Below are 23,773 nucleotides of genomic sequence, written 5' to 3'. Positions count from 1 at the left end.
GTTTTTATGGCAACGGCAAAATAAACTATATGAGTCAAAGTTTATGCGGCAAGCAAGCATGTGATGTTGCGGCTAAATTTGATAAACTTTGATGACGTAACTTCACTGTTACTTTAAAAGGACTATAAATAAATTTACTTTGAAAAACATGGAATCATGAAAAACACACTTTATTTACTAAGTTCGCAGAATACAAACTGTTTATGAACAGTTGAAATAATTTACTTAAATAGTAAATTATTTCAACTTACTGTGGAACATATTAAACATATTGTGGAACTATTTTAATTCTCATATTTAATCATATTATATTAGTATTTTAAAGAGGATGAAAGTGACAGCGGAACTCAACACTCACTTGAGTAATACTGTTTAGCCAAAAGCAGTACGGTGGCAGCTCCACAAGGCTGCAGAACTTTCAAGGAAGGGCTGCAATTGCGAAACCCGTTATAACGGAAATCAACGTGACAATCAACTGGTCCTCCCATCACTAGCTAGATATAACATATTATCATGATAATAACATGGTATTATGACCAAACGCAAAGCCAAAAAAGTTCAGTCTGGTTTTGAGGAGCATCAAAATATCATCAAATATCCTCCCTGGTCAGCACAATCGCTCGACCTCAACATAACTGAACCGTTATAAGCGGATAGAAGATAATGGAAACTATCCACTCCACTTATATATTCCGCAAAGATCTACAGCTGTTTTAAAAACAAATGGTGCATCTTATTAATAAATAAATATTATGCAGAGTTGTTCATATTATCTTGACCACCCCTTGTAAATTCATTCAATTTCATCATTTTATTGATCACACATTTAAATGCAACATTAATCAAGAGTATGCATCAAAATATTAATGGGTATGAGAGAGCATTTCGATAATATATCAGCATTACTTTATGTTTCATCTTTAAAGTACTCAATTTGTAGTTTTTTTTTTCAGTTGCAATGCGATTAAAATATACATGGACATGGATTATTCACATAACCAATGTTACAATACATACGAACAACCGTATGTTGCAGCAAGTGGAGTTCGATAATTCGACTTTAAAGACAAAAAGGCATTTAAGAAATAATTAAATAATAATATAAAATAATATTTTAAGAAGTATTTAGTAACAGAAAATTTTAAATTTAATTAAAAACAGTAATTTTTACTAGTGTTACAACATAGCAATCACAAGAAAATCATCAGTTATTTCATAAACAAAATTTAAACAAAAAATTAACCCAAAACATGTATAGCCACTTACCTTAGAAGCAATAATACTCTCGAAATCCTCATCCGACCGGTAATACAGCTTCATCATTTCCTTGAAGCTGTTGATGATGTACAAAGTCCTGTTACGGAGCAGCAAATATTGCTCACACCATTTGGACACAGCAAATTTGGACTTATTTGGGAAAAAGAACTTCTTCTTGAACGAGATGGTGATGTCGGTCTTGACGTAAATGGTACCGCAAAAAATGGGGTTGTGGTATTCATCCAAATAGGTCTTCTGTAAATACAATTGATAACCGAAAATATAATTAACCTGGTATACCTAAATAATATGAAAATAATATAAAAATACTGACAAGACTTCTACTAGGAATTTTTAATTAGCAAACTATCAACCATATACGAGCCTGAATTACATCAAATGATGTTTTGCAGGTAGATAAGATAATTCGGATATCACAAATTTTAAATGACGTATGTACTAAATAACTTTAAATAGACTATATAAAGATAGATACAATCTCTAACCATTTTCATATCACAGCTTGGCCCTTAAGCACGTTAGGTATGGAATCATGAATGATAACACCGGATAAATACTCACAGGATAACATTGTTATCATGTGGACATTGTCGAACACCCAAATCTCGTTATTATGAGGCATTAAAAATAAATATATCAAATATTCAGTGGCAGATGGTGCATAAGCGCTGCAGTGTCGATAGTCAACTTTTTATGTCAAATTTTATGGCTCAATTAGATTCTGTGTATTGGATAAATATACAGAGACATAATGAAAATGTGACAAAAATGTATAAAAAAGACATGATGAGTCTAACATGATGATACTCCGTGGACTTTGAAGTACATGCGGCTGTAAATGAGCACCTAAAGAATGCTTCACTATTTAAGGGCACCTCCAAAGAAATACAAAACGATCAGTTGGAGTGATCATGGCACACGAAACAACTTATGTTGCTGCAAGATCTCAATTGGTAGTTATATTTAGATTCGCGATAGTGAGCCAAATGAGCATTTTCTTAGGAATTAGTTAATTCCTGAAAGATGTGACGCAGGAATACTTTGTAAAAGAATTTTAAGCGTTAAATGTCGTTTAATTCAAAATTTACCGGAAATATTATAGGCAAACCATCTCATTGAGTGTATGGAAGAAATAGAAGATCTATTATCTGAAAACACAGTCTGTAATTTATTAAATGGTCCGATCTTCAATTTTGGCTTACTTTCTTCCATCATTTAGATTACTAACTGAAGTGTCATTTATTTTTTCAATAAATGATTGCAGAACATTAAATGGTACATTACCTCTTCTAGACTTTTTAGCACCAAACCATCTAGGAGACACGTTGAACTCCCACTACAACATTAGAGGACGAAAGGTGCTTTTACAACACATTTATCAAAAATCAATGGCCGAAGATAGTTTAACAGCTCTTACAATGGTATCTATTAAGAAAAAGTTTATCTACTAAGTAGATAATTTTATTGACAAAGTGATTATCAAATGTTCGAACAGAAAAGAAATTGGGATGGACTTAATTTATAAAAAATTGGTAAGTTTCTTTGCAAAAATTGCAGAACACCTTAACACTTTTACCAGGAGTCGACACTACAAAAATTAAACTCGCAATCATTATAGAAATGATAAATATTAATACATCAAATAATATTAAATGTTAAATGATAATATAAAATTGAAACTAAAATTGTATTGATTTTTATTAATAAAAAATCTAATTAAAATTATTTCCTTTTCATTTTTTTCCTAGACAGTTATCGAGCAACCCTTGTAATATCGATTAATAACCTTTTAAAAACTAGTGGTACTACTAGCTGTTATTTAAATGATTTACCTTTGCTTGATCTTCAGAACTTGATGTTGGAGACTCCGCGTGTAAATCGTAACCTGGGTCTGTTAAAAACAGATCCTTAATTTGAATGTATTTAGGATCACACTTCAATTTGCTGGGATTGACACCCGCCAAAGCATTCGGATGAATGAAGTATTTCTGAAAACAATGTTAATATTAATGATATATGAAATAATGGATTGAGGAAAACGTAATTTGCTTAAGTACTAATAACCATAAACACTATAGAATTTTCAATAGGCCCGCAATACAATTTTTTCTCCATCTGACTAAAGGTCCATCAGCCTTCTCAGTGCCATTTCAAAGCTTGCCGAAAGAGCAATACTCTCAACTCTTTCAGAAAGAAAAACAACATCATTCCTGATGAATAATTCGGCTTTCTCGCTCACCACTCGTCCGTCCATCAAGCTACCCATCTGGCCGCAAACATCCATCACGCTCTTGACCAACGTAAAAAGCTTGGAGTAGTCCTTCTGGACCTAACCAAAGCCTTCGACAAGGTCTGGCCCAACGGTTTAATAGCAAAATGCGTGCGGTTAGGCCTCCCAGAAGACCTAACCGCTCTCATCAAGTCCTACCTATCGGACAGATCTTTCCAGATCAAGATCAGGAAAGCAGTTTCTAGTCGAAAACAAGTCGATGCTGGCGTATCTCAAGGTTCCTTGCCGACCCCAGCCTTATTTAAACTCTTTATTGCAAATCTGCCATGAAAAGAGCACACTGACGTTGCGTTTTACGTTTCTGACGACACTGCTTTCTTCACGGCCGCCTTCACGGTTCGAAGATACAATTCAAGAACATTTACAGAAGCCGCTCGGTCATACGCTCAATTAGTTCAAATTCTGGAGCTAGCAAATCAACTCCCTGAAAATCCACGCCATCATTTTCCATAAGAAGCTTTACGCACTGCGCATCTCGCAACTTAAGATTGACACCGTAATAATTCCATGGCTGAATAACGTCACGTACCTAGGTCTCCATTTCGACCGACGGTTTTGTTGGCATTCCCAAATCCATAAAGCAATCCAGAAAGGTTCAAAAATAACCTCCTCAGGAGAATTTTAAACGCTCCATGGTTTGTCAGAAATAATCAAATTCATAGGGAAACTGACACTCCGTCACCGCTAACCTCCCGCCTTTTTGCAGGCTAAACGACCTCATCCGTCGCTACAGTCATAACGTTTGCCCCCATATGATAGTATACAGTCGGTCGTGTGTTAAAGTTCGCGAATCAATAGAATCGCCGGGTCCTCACGCCGAATAACGGCTGCCCGATTAGCGGGTGCTAAATCCCCAAATTTAATGCAGTAGCAGTAACGATCCACAGGGGTCAACTGTGAGGCGGTTTCAGTTTAGTGTACTAGTAAGCCCAGAGACAGTCCCATATAACCCGGTCCAACTTTCATGCATTCCACAGCCTGGCTTTAGGCCAGAACAAAAAGAGATACATTTTTTCCGTTTAAGATGTAGAAATACACAATTTGATAAAAATTGATAAAACGTCAATTTTCAGACGGCCATAAATTTGAACTCAATGGCGCTACTCTTATATCGATAATATTCTGTTACCTTTCAAGTGCTCTATAGTATGGCTTGCCGCATAAATTGATGCTGATGAAATGATTCTAGGTCTAAATAATAACAAATTGTTCAGAATGGCAATTTTTGATTTCGTTCAGTCTACGACTACTGACTTTCGTCGAGAATGGCAGTAATGGCAATTTGTAAAGACTGGATTTTTTTACTCATAAAGATTTACATAATATTCAGAAAGCAAATCAACAGAATTTCACAAGGTACAAAGCTTAAAAGTGATGCTACAACTCTTGAAGCATGGGTAAATTAAGTCAAAAATACAGGATGTGGGTTATATAAGCCACAACCTTATTCTGTAGATATATCTTTAAAGGAAAGCCTGTTAATGTTAAATTAATATAGATATGATGTAGATTCCACATACCGACTTAAGCACATAGGTTTGAATTCCATTCTTCTCTTCTATTGAATGAATTGAGAGACAAGTTTCCATGCTGTTTTTGTATATCAAACAGATCCGAAGAAGATCCCGAGAAGCAATGAAGATATTTTTAGTACCATAAAAAATATATTATTGAGTAATTTTAAAGATGAATTGATAGTTGTGTTTATAGATAAATTATATTTGTTACTTTGCATATTGTTTAATTTTCTCTTTTTTCTTAGACATAATATATAAACTTAAGATAATATATATACATAGTTAAATTTTAACTTGAGATTCAAGGGAGATTTTGACTTAATTTGCGAATTCGAGAATATATATTGTACTCTTCAAATATATGAACAATCTGCAAGAACTGTAACTTTGGTTTGTTGTAATATTTATATATTAATAAATCAGTACATTTTATTTTCTCTTTTTTCCGTTATTTTAAAATGAATGTTTATATTATTTGAATATACAAAAAAGTTTATAAGTGGTTCTTTATATTACATTTTTCATCTAGCAAAATATTTTAATTAAAGTCTCAACGGAACTATTAGCTCAACTTGAGAATTCAAGATAATTTAATCCATTTATATTATATTCCTCCAATGTACCTATGATTTGCAAAACTGACAGTGTTGGAAATTCAAATCCTTGTCGCCTTACTATGATTCTCCATAATTAGATTCTTGCGAGATTGATTTGTTTCGCTTCGGCAGCAGATTTCTTCCAATCAAACAACAAAAATAAGGAATGTCATACATACAATTTTGAGCATTCCATCATTAACATCTGTATACACCGAATAACACCATAATTTTAAACTGAAGACTGCTATTTTATTTAGAGAAATATCAGAACGATAGATTTGAATAGTTAGGCTGGTTCACTGATAAAAATACATGCAAACATCTGACATTAATATATGTAATTATAAAATAAAATATGTTATTATGTACCTGTCTTTTTTTAATATAATGATATTTATCCATATCATTCTTGTAGATAAACATAAACTTCTCAGGTTTTAAGAATAATTGATTCTTATGCACATCCATAAGAATTTCATGATCTTCGACAAGTCTCTCTGAAATAAATACAAATCAAAATAAATATGAAGCGATTATTAAAATAATTAATTAGTTATCAGTGTTGAGATTGACGAGAATGACTGAAAATTACTTACCACTATACATCTTCTGGGAATGTTCGTATATGGTGAGCTCAAAACCTTTATTTCCTGACGTTTTTACTGCCAAGAGATCACAACACTCCTTCGCAGTCACAGATTCATTCAGCAAAAGTCTCGTATACGCAGTTTCGTATCCATGATTCATGTAAAAATTGAACATCTGGAATTTGATTTAAAAAATTATATACTAACGTGATAAAAAATAGTAAAAAATAAAAATAGCATAAGTAATAAGCCTAAGCCTAATGCAAGTTTCTCACAAAAATGATCCTTATAACATTCCGACTGAATACCACCGAAATAATTGTTGAAGAGATGACACTAGATGATCATATCAAAAGCATCTAATCTTGAATAATCGAACACAAAAATGGCTCAGGGCCACCCTAGAAATCAGAAAGTGAAATCGGAAGGAATAATAAAATTTTGTATAGATAAAAATAATCCTGAAATAAGGCTATGTACAGGTTAAAATTATACCCTAAAATACAGACCGATTTCTCTAAGGAAATCAAACAATTTGGGCAGGTTTTGAGGCAACAATATATATTTCAATGAATCAGGTAAGTCATGAATTCTAACAGTTAATACATTTCTGCATTTCTCTAAAACATGGGAGACTGATATTGGTTCATCACAATTAGGACACATTGGTCTCTCTGTTCGATTCATTAGGAATGAATAATAGTTGGAGTAGCCTGTTTAATTTGACTTGCAAATTTCTAATCCTTAAAGAGGTAGCAGGCCAAAAGAAATCCATTTTAATGGACAAAAACATTTTTCCTCTTCTAGCAGGTCCCACTTAAGTTGCACTAGGCTATCTACTCTACCATCATACCTACCAGTTATTTTGTACATACGTCATCTAAATTTGTGACGTCAAAACGTCGCAATGTTGCCGCATCAACTCTGAGTTTTAGTTCAGTTTAGCTTTGACATACAACAAAATTCTAATCTAAATAATATAACTGAACAAAAATGTTATCAAATACAATTTATTTTTATATTATAGAACATCTAAAAACTGCAGTTAATTGTAAAACCTCAATAATTTATAGGTTAGAATTATAACCTCTTATCGCTATTACTTTCAAGAATTTTGCATACGTCTGACAACCGAACGATTTTGACACGCTCATCCGTTTACGTGTTTAAACTAATCAGACAGCATTGTGTCTCTTTTTAAGTAGAATAAAATGAGAAGGAAAATATTGTCTGATTCTAAAACGAATTTACAGATTGCGGCAGGCAGTACATTAAACATCTTGATGATGTATGTACAAAAAAGTTTGAATAGACTACTTGAATAGATCATTAGCCGATTCATTCACACCAAACGAATATGATGTTATTTCGTGGAGATATAACCCGATCGTACAATTCAAGGATCAGTACCACTAGCAGATGTGAAGAAAAAACATCATCGATAGCTTGAAGCGAGTTTAGCGAGTCAGGGCATATAAGCCATGTTTTAGAGTGGCTAGTAAGTGACGAGATTTAGGGCTTCCTTTATTGCGAACATTTCAACTGTAAGTTCAGCGGAAATATCAAGCAGACAACAGAGTTTACTTTGAGACCTATGATGTATTGCAGCGCCTACCCCTATAGAGGGTTTAGAGCCATTTGTATAAACGACCTCACAATTCGGGTACTCTGACAAGATTTGAAGGAATAATCTCTGAAAAATAGAGTGGTGCAAAAGTCCCGCTACCATTTTCATTTGACACTAAAGTGGGACAAAAGCCCCGTTACCATTTTAATTGCGCACCATTTTGTTATGTGACGTTTAGCTCAGTTTCACTTTAACCATGATAAATATATGCCACAAGAACAAGCAGAAATAGTGACAATATTTATTGAAAATAATCGTTCCATTATTGCCACTCAGCGGAAATTACAACAACGGTAGCGTGACTTTTACCCCACCCTATCCTAACAAACTCAAATTCTGCTTATTGTGTAAACCAAGGGCATAGTTCACGACGGCTCAGATGTGAAACATATTAACTCCTGTATGACAGAAGGTATATCAATTATTTCTGATTTCTTTGTGATGAATTTTCATCATTATCCTCAATATTATCGTCTTTATATTGATATTTGTTATTTTGGGAATTTCAAAATATTAAAGGCAATCACCGTATGAGAATAAAAATAAATCAATAATATTAATGGTACTAATAATATTTTGTTAACATACCTGAGTGGCCTCTTTACTATTTTTATCTTTGTCTAATATATCATCGCTAGACAACCGGCGATACTTCATTTTCGCCGGATGACATATGGAACACATCCTGGGTTTTCCAGCTAGGTCAAACACTAAAAGATTAATTTAAGTACTGTTGATTAATGCAAGTAAAATATAAAATAAAACTAATGAAATAATTAGCTTGATTTGTATGTAATATAATTTGCATTCTCAACAGGATACTTACAAAGACACACACCTGAAACAAAAAAAAAACAATTAATTATATATTATTAGTAAAAAAATTAATTTCTCATTTATAAGAAAATTTCTTTATGGCAATGTTTTGTTAATATTTGTATTGTGTTTATACGAATGATGATATAGTATTTGTTACTTGGTTGATAATTAATGCAATTGCCATAGGGAGTTGAAAACAATTGAACTTTTTGATTAGCTTTGGTTTTTGTGTATTTTAAATATATTCGCAACAATTTTTAGATTCGTTATATTATGACTAAATTAGTTTATTGTAATATTTTAGAGCCTTTTTTCTAACCAACGAAGCTTTATGTATATTGGAACTAAAACATAACGTTGGGACTTGAACCATTATTCATAGTGTTAAGCTACCAATTCTTTAAAGCTGACATTAACAATTTTTTCAGCACTAAGCTTTGCTTGAAAACATCAATACCTATTCTTCAAATATTTCAGCAACCACTGAAACCATTTTTAATAGAAAAAGGAAATAGAACAGTGAATATTTCATAATATAGTTAACGGATCAGACATATCCCGCCTTACCATTGGATATTCTTGGAGCTGTGTTGCCAAATGTCTGCAAAAGTCTTTAAAACATTAGACATAATAACAGATTATAAACTGGCAAACGTTGTTATGGCATTATACTTGTTTTGATTGTATCTATTTGGCAACATTGCGACGGGTGACGTTATAAATTTTGATGACATGTCAGCTATTTTATTGGACGGGTTATATATATAAAGTTTGTTGGTGCTACTTTTAGTCACAATTTGCATATATAGCATTGATATTCTCCTCAATCGTGCCTTCCAATAACCTAATATTGAATTATATTTGAAAATGTAAAAATCCTCGAAAAATATTTCTGAAAGCAGAATGCTGATGAGGCTTATCATTACCAGATGAAGAAACTAATTGAATACGGATAAAAACCCATGAAAACTTTTCGGATCGCTTTGTATAATATTTTTTGAAAGAAAATTTATTGATATTTTTTCAAATTACGACATTTATTTTACATTTAATCACAACCAACACTTTGTTATTAATTTAGAATCCATCAAATCAGGAATTATTATATAATGCATGTTAGAAAAAAGTTTTTAATATTTTCTAAAGTTATAATTGTATATTTCTAAGCTTCATATAAACACGAACCAATGATAATTGTTGTTTTGATTGGTAATTTTTTAACACCTCTGTGGCAAAACATTAGGAAATTAAATACTATAAACAAATGGAAAAATAGTCACTAGCGATATAACACTTCGAACACTAATAATGCATAAATTTTTTGCTTCGATTTTACATAAAATCCTTCAACAAATTTCATATTTTTCGTTTTGAAAACGTTCTGCAGACTTTTTAACTAATTTATTTTGATCTTACATTTATTGGAATGACTTTTCTCAGATCCATCCTCATTTTCAAGCGTCGCGTACTTATTTTGCGATATTTCCACTGTACGTAACAGTGTAGAAAAACGAATTTTGTCTGATATATTCCACAATTTTTCCGTCATATCGATTGTAACTAGCGACACTCTACACGAACTCTACTAAAACCGATGTACTATAGTAAGGTTGACGTTCTAATTAAACCGACTCTCTAATAACTAACAATTTTTTAACATCCAATTGGTTTTACACCTACGTCTGCCCTCGGTCACCTATAAGAATTAGTTAATGATTTTAATAAAATACTAAAGCTGTGAGCTTAAACATACTGTAAAGATAGAGGCAGTATGGTCGTGAACTCAATAACGTTTAATATCGTGCCAATAACTAAATTACCAACAAAATATAGTTATTACAAGATTTACAAGGTTCGTCACTCAACCGGAGAAAGATGATGGTTCTTCAAGTCTATGGTTTCTATAACTATAATGAGAATCCGAAATGATTTACCATGGATGCCGGTAGAAGAAAGGAAGCTAAATCTGGTAAATAGAGCCGGTGCTGCAACGATTTGTACCTTAATTTACTAATATTTGCAATGGTTGTTTGGACTGTATGAATGTCAGATAAATCATATTTTATTTTGTAAAAAAGGTATTTCTTTTTTACAACTAATTGGTCCAAAGGTTGATGATCTTAATTTAGTTTTACCAGTATAGAGATAAACTACGAATTCCTTTTATATTGGTATAACTATCAACAAATTTTTATTAAATATTATTTTGCAATTGTTTTAAAGATATTATATTTTAAATTAAAACTAGTGATATTTGGAGAGATATTTAGATAGGTTAAGGAAAGTATTTATTGTCAATTTGGAAAAGAGATAAAGATTATAACATAAATGAAGTATTGAAAATATACAGTTATACTCTATAAAAGAAATTATGAATTATTAACAATAAACGTCAAACATTTTAAGGCATGGATAAATATTGAGGTAATATTATCCGAAGCTGTTACAGTTCAGTGGTGATGTGTCCTGATTATTGAAACTTAATGAAAATTAAGTCAGGATTTAATTAATTTTAATTTTTAAATGGCATAAAAAACATTGTGTGTCAGTCTTTGAAATAGTTTCTATATATTTTAATATGTTTTAATGTACTGACATTTATTATTTTAATTAATGTTATATATATTAGTAACATATCATTTATAAATTATTCTCTTTACTCTATTATAAGAGAAACATGAGTAACTTAATAAATTCTGATTAAATCTCGACCACACAGCGATCACTAGTATATATTAAAGAGATTGCAGATTTTCAAAAAAAACTAAAATACATTAAAACATTCCATTCTACTAACATTCGGTTCCATCGTGTCTATCATTTTAAAGATAGTTTTTTAAATAGGTAGGGATCATTACAAATAATTGAAATTCCTGGCAGTTTATACGGATACAATGTTGCGGGAGAAGCAACTGACCATGCAAATTTATTGTAAATATATTCTCGGTTCTGCTTTTATCGTATATTGCCCACCCGAATTTAATATTAAAATATATTTTAAAACAGCGATGCAATCAGGAATATAATGAACATAATTCATGCATCAAATATTAAAACTACTACCGAAATATCTGACAGATATATGCAAGTCTTACAATGTATTGTCAATATTTAAACTACAAGATTAACTAGTCAAGGAAAGATGAAGCTAATTTCAGAGAGATTAGAACTAACTTTGTTTAAGTTTTATATTAGTTGAAACAAATATTAGATGTTGGAATGAATTAGCTGCGTTTTAATCTATCTATTCCCCTTAAAACAGCTATTGTTAAGAGGCTATTCCAGCACCCTTCATTAAGGGGGTACTCTAGTCTAGAAATTTGAAAAAATCGGTTTTCAAGGCTTAGCCATTTAAGAATATGCCTTCTCAAAATTTATATTGCTGGCTTGGTTGGCGCAGTGGTAAAGGCGACAGGACGGTCCACCTATTGATGCGATAGTCGCGGGTTCGATTCCTGCTGGGGCATCGTCGTATTGATGTTTATGATTGTTTAATATTTGTGATTGTCCTAGACAAGAGTGTAAAATCCGACAATGAAAATGATCCCAGTCACGCCAATAACCAGGCTGGGTAAGACCGGATGACTTCTGGGATGATTTCTAAGTTACATTGCAATAATTTCTTATAAAAATTATTTAAATTTTTTTTAGATTTTAATTGTTTTTAGATGTCGCGTCCCAGAAACAGCTATGTCTTCGAAAATAATATATATATTATATTCAACTTAGAAATCGTCCCAGAAGACATCCAGTCTTACCCAGCCTGGTTACTGGGGAGACTGGGATAATTTTTCTTGTCAGATTTTGCACTCTTGCCTAAGAACAACTACAAATACAAGAACAAAACCACAAAAGGGAATTTATGACCATGCCTCAATAAGATTCGAACCCGCATAGCAACAGTAAGAGGACCGTGCTGTGGCCTTTACCACTGCGCCAACCAAGCCGGAAAAACCCGGAAGATTAAACCTGAAGTAAAATCTTATCCACCAATTTCACTAACTACCAGTAATAACTATGCTACCAATAATGAGTATTTGAAAGTAGATGGAAATAATCTAAAACCTGCACATGAACAAACATTCAACAATTGACCAAGAACATAGAATCATTGAAAAAGCCTACTATGAGGAAAAACCTGCTCAGTTATATTATTGACGTAGCGCAAGCCTTTGATAAAGTATGGCATAAAGGACTCATATATAAACTAAATAAAATGTTACCGGAGCAATACGTTGAACTCTTAAACTCCTACATCTCAGCCAGGACATTTAGAGTTAAATAAGAAGAAGCTTACTCGACAATGGAAGAAACAGAAGCAGGTGTACCTCAAAGTAGTATTTTGTGTTCTTTTTTACACATGTGACGTAACACAAATAGAAATTGTTAGTATGGCAACATTTGCTAATGTCACTGCGATACTTGCTACTGGAGATATTAGCGAGGAAGCAACCCGAGCAAAACCGAGGAAAACTACAACACGCTAGTTCATAATATAATTAGGAGGAAAACGACAACACGTTAATTCATAATATAATTAAGTGAACCCAGAAAGTCAACGACAGTAAACCAGTGCATATAACTTTTGCTACTAACTTTTATTTTATTTTATTAGAAACTAGGTAAGGACCAATAAGTCTTCCTAGATAAATACCAAAATTTAAGTCACTGTAAAGACAAATTGGAAGTATAAACAAAAAATGTATATTGGTCTTCGAAACTAGAAGGACAAAAAGCCTGCCCCAAAAATTCCGACAAAGGAAAATAATGAAAATTACTTTTGGTTGACCTCGACTAGTACTAGATTCTTAAACAAAAAATTATATTGCTGAATTCCTGTTCCTAACGTCACAAAACTCGTTAAAAATCAAAGGTTAAACTGTTTCCATGTTAAAACTCACACATATGCATCCTCTCGAGTACTGCAAATGCCGAAGCTCTTCTTCTGTTTCCTCTCCTCCTGCCACCTCGTCCATTACTTGAGGTGCTTGGTCCTCCTCCATTACTTGACGTGCTCGGCGCTCCATTACTTGAGGAGCTTGGGACCTCGGGATCTTGCGGTAAAGTAAACGAAGCATCGGTGTCATCGGAATCGGTAGAAAAACTAGGTATTCGACGCTCAATATCTAGAGCCGTATCATCCCCCTGTTGGGAATCGTCTTGACGAGAACTGCCCGGAAGATTATTGTCGCGAGCATCATCAACTGGAGAAACGGACCTATCCTTGGAACATCCAGGCCTGGGCCCTCTGTTCCGCCGCCGTCTACCACCCGACATTTTTCAAGTCCAGCCGTAGAATTAACAAACAAAAACTAAATGTTCTGTAACGACGCCCGATAAACTTCTACAACTGGCCTAAACGACCAATTCCAAAGGGTTCCGTGTGTACGAAGACATTTAATTTTTAGAGAGACTATTAATTGTAACGCCACATACGAGTAAAACACAATCGACTGAAGCCCAAGGAATTAAAAAACTCTAAAATTAATTGTAATAAAAAAAGAAATGTTTAGCGCCACGTTGAATTGATAAGACTCAATCGGTGGTGATATCTAAATATATCCAATTGCAGGTGACTATGTTGCCAAAATTACCATTTTCAAGTTTTTTCCCTTCGTTTCGTTTAAAATACTACTACAAAATGTTTCAAAAAATATTGAACAGTTCTTGTAATATATATGTACAATTTAATAATTTTTGGGACAATAATTCCAGTATAGATTGAAGTAGACACAATAAACAGTATCAATGTTGCAAAAATATGTGTGACAATCATAGAAAAAGTGACAATGTTTGACGATCAATATTATACCATTTGGAATCGATTATGATACTAAGCCTATGGCGCCATCTAATAACTCTATGTATTAACACTCGCAAGCCAGTAAAGATCCCTTTTCCATATACGTACGACAATATCTGCATTAATATCAGAATTAAATTAATAATTTTGTACACTTAATCTTACCAGCGTCTGTCAAATTTCTTTTGACAGTTATAATTAAGGCAATTGCAATATATTTTAGGGGTAACTGATAATGTTGTTGGTTATATAGTTGTTTTATATAGATTATATTGTATATATACACAATATAACGTTAACTTATATGTTAATCAACGACATTAACATTATTCCCAATGTTAAATGAACAATTAAAAAATAATTGTTGATATGGTATCGTCAAGAAAAAGAGATGTCATAGAAAACGAAGAAAATATGTTGTAATATGATGTATGTAATAAATGCATATTCAAAGGGAAACATAACAATAATAAATTTCTGGTCCCAGTACCATGAAATCTCGCTATTAAATTAATTAAAATTTAAGTTCAGTTAAGCTTTTTCAATATTTAACTTCGTTTCTATGTTGGCAGAGAAAACTTTATACTGCTGCCCTTTTTATTCCTGGCATTATCGGACATGCCTATGCAAGTAGAATTATTCAATGGTTCTGCCAATTTGTTATCATTACCTAGAAAATTATCATCTTCAGAATTAGTATCTCTGGAACATCCAAGTACGGGCTCTTTTTTCTTCGGCCGTTTACCACCAGGCATTTTATCAACTTTGCCATAAAATTAATGAACTAAAGTAAGGTAAGTATAACTTAAACGAGGTTCGTATTAGCTAAATCTGTTCAAATGGCATTCATCAGACACACGTGATTTTTTGATATATTTTTTTCGTTTACTAGAATGACCAGCTAGAACCAAATGGTCTTCGGCTGATGTCGCTTCAGATTCGGGATATGATTATTTTGCGGGCGACAAAGACCCTGGGTTACAACTGGGACTGTCGTAGTTTGTTTACTACCGGGATTTGTGGACGGGTAGGGATTTTATTAAGGTGTTATCGTGTTTTAAGGTTCCTACGGAGAACCTAACACTGAGTATGTTTATGAAATTTTTCACAAACGGTATGCCTGATTCGAGGTGTGTATTGACGTTTCTCATAAACCATGGGGCTCTGAGTAACACACGGACTTTTTTAGATTGGAACACTTGGAGTAGTTCAAGTTGTCTCTCCGAGACGTACCTGTACCACACCTGTGCTCCATTGAGGCAGATTGTACGGACTAGCATTTTATACAGAGTCGCTTTCTGTGAGATTGGGATTTTGACTTTGATGATTTTTTGGCTTATGAATTTCGTATTTATATGCAATTAGTGCATTGCTACGTTGCCAAAATTATGCTCTTTTCTTCCTTTTACAGTATATACTAACTATATCAAAAGAAATAATACTACAATTTAAATAACTAAAAATGATTTTTATATAGTATATAATTATTATGATGTAAAGTATATACTAAATATACCTTAATTTATTTCATATAGGGTGTTTATATTTATTTAAGCGAATTAGTATTGAATTAATAAAATTGGCGTTAATATATTCCTGAAAAAAATATCTAATAATTAATACTAGTATCGCCACCTAGTCGTCAAATCCATGTACATCCATTGTTAAAACTTTCAAATCGTATAGATCCCTTTTCAGATATTTTTAGGGTTATAATCATGTTATAATTTATTATAGGTTGTAAATTATTTATGTATAGATTATGCTTTAAACATATCACTGTTATGGAGTACTTTGGGAGTTTTGATTTTGTTAAATAATGATTTTTGACAGTTTCATAGACTTGTGTAATGTTGTATTGTTATGACGTTGTTGCCTTAAACCAACTAATACTCTGATGCTAGTGTAGTTTTAAATATATATTGGTAGGAAAAAATTAATTTATTTTCGGCACTGATTTACTTCAAAGAAAAGAAATAGTTTGTGGTAGGTTAAATAAAAATATGGACAAGTTTTTTAAATAAAACAATATTATACCATGTTATGAAATTGAAATATTAAAAATCCATTTGTTAATACATAATATTATGTAAACATTATCTATTGTTTGATAATTGTGTAGTAGAGTACAAAATAAATACTTCTGCTTCACTGCTTTCAAGGGTGTGTTTTTTATAATTATTGTTAATAAGCATCTGTTAACTAAGCATTTTATTCATTTTAACCAGGTTTATTCCAGCTGGAAATAATTGTTATAAAATAATTATGGATACTAACAAAAGTAAAAAGGATTCAAAAAATCATCAAATTCATCCCTATAAGGATTCCAATATTATTTCGAAATTGTTTTTTATGTAAGTATTCTTTGCTTTTTATTCTCTATTATTTAATGCAAAATGGGAGGAATTTTTATTGTGTTATGTAATGCTTGGAATATTAGTAATGTATTTTTGATTGCAGGATATTTTTTGTTAAGGATCCAATATAGCAGCAGTAGCTTAAATCTGCTTTTGGGAAATGTAGTCTGTAAAGGTACGGTGGAGTAAAGGGTGTTTTCCTATGATCACATTTCCTATATTATTTCTCTTTTAGGTAATTCAAAAAATTAAATTATTGGCATATTTTCATGCCATTGTCTCCCTAACTGTAATTGAATATAATAAGGTTCCATATTAAGGTACCATTAAATATTAATAATTCGCTATTAGCTCATAGCTATCATATTAATCTCTTATATAATTTCATTATATAATTTTTCTCTTGAATAATTGTATTGAATATTTAAATATATGTTAATTATCATGTTCAAAAATATTCAATGTATTTAATTTATGTATTGGTAATGTTTTTGGTGATTTAACTGTGTACACATAGTAGTCACTTATTCCTGAGTTCCACTGAAATTGTTTTAAATTTGGCAAGACTATATTTTTTTTACTCCATGTCTCCATATAATATAACTATACTTTTTAGATAATTGTTATCCCCAATTATATTAAATTCCCTTCAAATTTCAGGTTCAACCATTATATATTTGCTTAAAACACATTGGTGTTTATTATCAAAATATTTTATTAATGTTTTATTATTGATAAAAGTTATTTGTATTGATCTTGGTGATTTATTATGGTACTGCAGACATTTGTTAAAAATGGGATTCAAAACTTAAATATTATATAACATATAATATTAGTTGGCACAAAGAACATCTTTAATTATATTTCTGTATTTGTTCCAGATGGACCTTGCCATTGTTTCACAAAGGATATTACAAAGATTTGACTGAAGATGATATGTACCCCAATTTAAAACAGCATGACTCGACATACCTTGGCGATAAAATAGAAAGGGTCTGGAAAAATGAAATAGATGAAAAACAAATATTTTCGTTATGGAGAATACTTTTTAAATGTTTTGGGAGTGAATTTGGGTTACTTGGTTTTAGTTATATGATAGCTGAGTTATTTGTCAGGTTAGTAGAATATAACAATGATTATAATTAAATTCTATTTCAAATAAATTTAAACCATATTTTTTGTTTTTCAGATTAGCACAACCCTTAGCTTTATCGCAACTATTAAAATATTATGAACCAGATTCGCCAATGTCTAAGGGTGAAGCATATATGTATTCATCGTTCTTGGTGCTGGCATCTACCATTACCATGTTGTTCCAACACAATTTCATGTTTTACCAATATAACTTAGGCGTTAAAATACGCGTAGCAACAACAGCTTTGGTTTATAGAAAAGCTTTAAGATTGAGCAAATCATCTTTAGCTCAAACTAACATAGGACAGATGGTTAATTTAATTTCTAATGACGTCGGTCGGTTCGAAACCGCCATTAAACAAATCCATAGCATTTGGTTGGCTCCGGTAGAGCTATTAATTATAATGGCTCTATTATATTTGTATGTTGGAGCAACTGGTATGATTGGTATTCTGTTCTTAGCCCTTTTCATACCATTACAAAGTAAGTGCTTTTGTTTGACATTTCATCACATGGTGTAGGATTTTTCAATAAGGAGGTCAGTATTCCCTCATTGATGCCATATGATAATTTCTTTTACAATAAGTATAATTGCAAAGAAAAAATTCGTTAATTTCTTCAATGGTCAGTGCTAAACATGCACATTTTATTAGCTTTTGTCAATATGCGGACTTTTTCAATCAGTTTACATATATTTTTTCAGCTATCATTAGTTGAAATCTAAATGTATCGCACCTGTTGATGATACCTTAGTTATCTCTTTTTGGTGAGGAAACATTATATATTTTAATTATAATAGTATAATATCTCATACCGTGCTTTTTATTGTATGTTAACACCCATCTGCCCTTATTGGAAAGCTCCTTATAACCAAAAAAAAAGACATTATTTTTGCATCTACAACTAAATATCTTAATACATTTTTTGATTCCAGTGTGGCTTGGTAAAAAAACTTCTATATTTAGACTAAATACGGCTTTAAAAACGGACGAAAGAATACGCCTTATGAATGAAATTATTTCTGGAATACAAGTAATTAAAATGTACACTTGGGAAAAACCTTTCGCAAAACTTGTTGAAATTAGTAGAAGGTAAACAAACTATATTTCTTCTATAAACACACTAACTACATATTTCTCATTTTTTAGGAAAGAAATGCAGCAAATTCAGAAGACCTCAGTTATAAGAGCTGCCATAATGTCATTCCATCTCTTTGTAAACAAAACTGCAATTTATCTCTGCATTTTGGTATATGTACTTACCGGAAACACTATTAATGCTCAGTATGTTTATGTTATCACTTCATTTTATGCTATTTTGAGAATAGTTATAACGAAAAGGCTCCCAGAAGCGGCTACTTATTTGGCCGAAGCAGCGATATCCGTGAAACGTTTAACCGAATTTTTAACGATGGAAGAAATGGAATTCGACTCATCTTCTACTTTTCTTAATAAATATAATAAAGAGAATGAAGCTATTATAAGTGATTTAGACACGAAAAAGTATATTTCAGATAATTTTGTGGAACTAAATGACGTTTTCATTAAATGGAATACTCAGACAGAGGATTATACTTTACAAAATATAAAACTGACTGCTGGAGCTAGTGACCTAACTGTGATCATTGGTCCTGTGGGTAGCGGAAAAACCACCCTTTTATACACTATTTTAAGAGAGCTACCACCTATAAAAGGCACTGTCGTCATTAATGGAATTATATCCTATGCTTCTCAAGAACCCTGGCTATTTTTGGGTAGTATACGACAAAATATACTTTTCGGTCAGGATTTCGACCAAACAAGATATGAGAAAGTCATTAAAGCCTGCGCGTTGGAACGAGATTTTGTTATTTTACCCTTCGGAGACGAAACAATCGTTGGAGATAGAGGAGTGTCTTTAAGTGGCGGGCAAAGAGCTCGCATCAATCTTGCCAGAGCTGTATACAAGGAGGCTGATATTTATTTGTTAGATGATCCGTTATCAGCTGTTGATACTCATGTCGGTCGACACATTTTTGTTGAATGTATACAAAAATATCTTAAAGATAAATGTGTCATTTTAGTCACTCATCAGTTACAGTACTTAAGGAATGTTAAAAACATTTATTTAATTGATAGTGGTAAAGTTGATTTTACTGGTACTTACGATGACATTCAACAATGCGATAAGGATTTCGCGCAACTTTTCAAAGAAGTTAAAGTTTCTGAACATGAGGTTTGTCAAAAAGATAACGAAGAGATACAGGATCGAGATAACACTGATGATGTAGAGAAAAACAGTAATAAATCGGAAGATAAATTAAAGTCAGTTAATAGAAAGGTCGCAACTATACAGCAAGAAAGCCGAGCAGTTGGTAATGTTACCTGGGATGTGTACAAGATATATCTGAAGAATGGTGGAAATGTTTGTAAGATTTTGAGCATATTTATGTCATTTCTTTTTGCTCAAATCATCAGCACTGTTTCGGATTATTATATTACATGGTGGTAAGTATTCATTTATTTAGTTCTTGATAATCTAAAAAATTCGATAAAGAAAAATTGGTTATTACGACCAAATTGCTATAATTACAATTAAATATTGCTATGCATGTTTCCCATTTTAGAGGTATCTCTATCTATGGAGATATCAGTATTCAATTTTTAGTGAAATACATTGTTTTTTTTTGACTTTTATATTAGTAATTCTTTTTTTTTCGTATCTTTATATTGTTAAAATGAAACACAAGAGCTGAGACATGACGGAGCAATTTTGAGTAAATTAAATAAACACTAATTAAAGCACTAATAATTGTGAGCTATAGTAATTACTAATATTGTAATTTTGTGTAGTGAAAAAATATTTTAAATATTAGCAAACTTAACAAATTTGTACTTATTTTTGTAGGGTAAACGCGGAAGCTATTAAGAAAACTAGAAATGAAACAGCAGAAGAACAAAGAAATATATCTCAGGCTTATAATTCTACACTTGTTTCCAATGAAGAAACATCAGTGTCCGCATTTCAAGAATTTTGGATAAGCAATATGACCGAAAACCTATATATCTCCTTTTATTCCGCAATAATTGTTATTGTTATCATATTTAGTTTAGGGAGGTCGATGCTATTTTTCAATTTTTGCATCCAGGCCTCTAGAAAGCTTCACAATGGAATGTTTGATAAAATCGTATACGCCAAGATGAGATTTTTCAATACCAATCCGTCGGGTAGGATTTTAAATAGGTTTTCCAAAGATATGAATCAAGTAGACGAAATTTTACCTATCACCATGATAGATACAATTCAGGTAACGTAGAGAAAAGTTAAATTTTACGTTATATAAACCGTATTTTATTTGCAGAATGGCCTGACAGCATTATTTACTACTTTAGTAGTAGCGACCGTGAACCCTTGGATGATGCTACCTACTATTGTAATTGTTGGACTGTTTTACATTCTGAGAGTTATATACATATCCACTAGTAGAGATGTCAAACGAATCGAAAGCACAAGTAAGTACTAGTTTCATAAATATTGGTTCTGATATAAAGTTTGTTGTGTTTTTTCTTAGTGAAGAGTTAAAATAACAAAAAAACTTTACTTAACTAATTTATTTTACAGAAAAATGTGGCGATTTATTAGACTGTAGCTCAAAGGATACTATTCTAATATAAATCAAACTCCTATCACATTTTTCAGTCTAACATAACATTTTGCCATTAACATTCCGTCTTGCTATTTTGAACAACCAAAGCCTTTCAGTCGCACAATTTAACATTTATACACACAAAGTAACAGTATAAATATTTCTAATAAGCTTCTAATGTCGCAACAATATGTGCTTCCTGAGTTATAGCCAATCAAAACCATAAAGCGTATAAAATGCCACAAACTTAGTAATACCCAATAGTAAATACCATATATAGCCTCGCCAAATATTTATATTTTATTTTACTTTTATTTTTCAGCAAGAAGCCCAGTATATTCACATTTATCGGCATCGCTGCAAGGTCTTACAACTATACGAGCATTTGGTGCACAAGAAATATTACGGCATGAATTCGACCAACATCAGAACAAAAACAGTACGGCTTTTGTCATTTTCACCGGAATAGGAAGAGCTTTTGGACTATGGTTAGATGTCCATTGTGTCATTTATATATGTTTAGTTACGATGAGTTTTCTAGTATTCAAAACAGGTAAGTTGTTCTTTTGGTTTTTTTTGCCTTAAGATGATGTCAACCTTTCTTTGTTTTAGACACATTGGGAGGTTATGTAGGTTTATCAATTACACAGTCATTAACTCTTACTGGAATGTTTCAATGGTGCATGCGTCAGTGGAGCGAATTGGAGAACGCCATGACTGGGGTGGAAAGGATAAAGGAATATGTTGATGTAGATCCTGAAACGAGTAAAACGATTAGACAACCACCGAAAAATTGGCCGAATGACGGAAGAATAACATTTGAAAATCTATGTCTGAGATATGCCTTGGAAGAAACACAAGTCTTGAAGAACCTGTGCTTTGATATTCAACCTCAGGAAAAAATTGGAATTGTTGGTAGGACAGGTGCCGGGAAATCATCTATTATCACAGCGTTGTTTAGATTGGCGGAAAATGAAGGCCTTATTACCATCGACGAAGTTGATATTAATACAATAAGCTTAGAGCAATTAAGGTCTAAAATATCGATAATACCTCAAGAACCAGTATTATTCTCAGGTACATTAAGGAAGAATTTGGACCCCTTCGATGAATTTAGCGATGATGTAAGTACATTCATCCCCAACTTATCATATTATTTAGCAATTAATTGTTTTTCGCAGATATTATGGAAAGCTTTGGAAGAAGTCGAACTTAAAGATGTGGTCAGCGAGTTACCAAGCGGTTTGGAAAGTCGTATGACCGAAGGAGGATCAAATTTCAGCGTGGGACAACGACAATTAGTCTGTTTAGCCAGAGCTATAATGCGTAATAATAAGATACTTGTATTAGATGAAGCCACTGCCAACGTCGACCCACAAACTGATGCCCTAATTCAATCAGCGATTCGCAGGAAATTTTCTACCTGCACTGTACTTACCATTGCCCATAGGTTGCATACAATTATGGATTCTGATAAAGTTTTGGTTATGGATGCTGGTAGAGTGGCTGAATTTGGGAAACCATATGATTTGTTGCAAAATACCAATGGAATATTTTATGGGATGGTCCTGCAAACTGGCAAAGCTATGGCAGAAAATCTCATATCGATTGCTGAAAGGGTTCATTTGAAGTGATTATTCATTTGATATTTTTACTAAAGTATTATTGATATACACCAATCAAAATATATTATATGTTAATATATTACATACAAATATTTATTATATAAGAGGAAATATATTTCATTTATAATGTAATTATAAATTATAATATATACATTTTTAATTATTAATGAAATGAGATTATTATAGTCAACAAAATTGTTTTAAACTATTAAAAAGATACTTATATTAAATTGATAATTAATATTATTTTTATATTTTTGATTTGTGCCTTCGTTTATTTCATAATAAAAGAAAATTATCCATACAGCCGATTTTTTCTCCACCATAGAAACCAATAAAAATTACAAATCATTAAAAAGAAATTACTTTAATTGTATTATCAGGTCAAAACACTTGATATTTAATTAATATCGATGAATTAATAGTGATAAAATCCGTTTCAAATACTAAAATAAAACATGTTAATCACTTGGTGTCCGGCAATATTATTTTCATAAATTTAAATCCAAGGT

General features: G+C 32.0%; 2 protein-coding genes across 11 annotated transcripts in view; one reads left to right on the top strand and one right to left on the bottom strand.

Annotated features, from left to right (window-relative positions):
* Positions 1 to 8,602, bottom strand: part of LOC143192959 (uncharacterized) — a 474,490-nt gene extending 465,888 nt beyond the window's left edge. For both annotated transcript variants that reach the window (XM_076398837.1, XM_076398838.1), the window contains exons 1-5: positions 8,487 to 8,602; positions 6,281 to 6,446; positions 6,054 to 6,181; positions 3,111 to 3,266; positions 1,267 to 1,512 (exon numbers count right to left, since the gene is read on the bottom strand). In XM_076398837.1, the coding sequence (XP_076254952.1) occupies positions 1,267 to 1,512; positions 3,111 to 3,266; positions 6,054 to 6,181; positions 6,281 to 6,446; positions 8,487 to 8,582 (792 nt within the window). In that variant the 5' untranslated portion in view covers positions 8,583 to 8,602. The remainder of the gene's footprint in view (positions 1 to 1,266; positions 1,513 to 3,110; positions 3,267 to 6,053; positions 6,182 to 6,280; positions 6,447 to 8,486) is intronic.
* Positions 8,603 to 16,248: 7,646 nt separating this feature from the next.
* LOC143192957 (putative multidrug resistance-associated protein lethal(2)03659) lies at positions 16,249 to 23,565 on the top strand. 9 transcript variants are annotated; one of them, XM_076398836.1, is made up of 12 exons: positions 16,249 to 16,506; positions 16,749 to 16,874; positions 16,981 to 17,112; positions 17,759 to 17,992; positions 18,067 to 18,494; positions 18,946 to 19,102; positions 19,160 to 20,497; positions 20,898 to 21,297; positions 21,352 to 21,502; positions 21,959 to 22,189; positions 22,249 to 22,760; positions 22,818 to 23,565. In XM_076398836.1, the coding sequence occupies exons 4-12, from the start codon at positions 17,814 to 17,816 to the stop codon at positions 23,268 to 23,270; spliced, it is 3,849 nt and encodes a 1,282-aa protein (XP_076254951.1). In that variant the 5' UTR covers positions 16,249 to 16,506; positions 16,749 to 16,874; positions 16,981 to 17,112; positions 17,759 to 17,813; the 3' UTR covers positions 23,271 to 23,565. The 9 variants fall into 9 exon arrangements, with proteins under 9 accessions (XP_076254951.1, XP_076254943.1, XP_076254947.1 ...); XM_076398833.1 differs by having other exon boundaries at positions 16,358 to 16,506; positions 16,981 to 17,052; XM_076398834.1 differs by having other exon boundaries at positions 16,366 to 16,506; positions 16,760 to 16,874; positions 16,981 to 17,052.
* The last annotated feature ends 208 nt before the right edge of the window (positions 23,566 to 23,773 follow it).

The sequence above is a fragment of the Rhynchophorus ferrugineus genome, unplaced genomic scaffold, assembly GCF_030347505.1.
Source record: "Rhynchophorus ferrugineus isolate W39M unplaced genomic scaffold, kcgeb_rfMv2 rfM3, whole genome shotgun sequence".
Classification (NCBI taxonomy): Eukaryota; Metazoa; Arthropoda; class Insecta; order Coleoptera; family Curculionidae; genus Rhynchophorus; species Rhynchophorus ferrugineus.
Note: the sequence above shows the minus strand (reverse complement) of the source record. Positions and strands in the feature narration are given on the sequence as shown.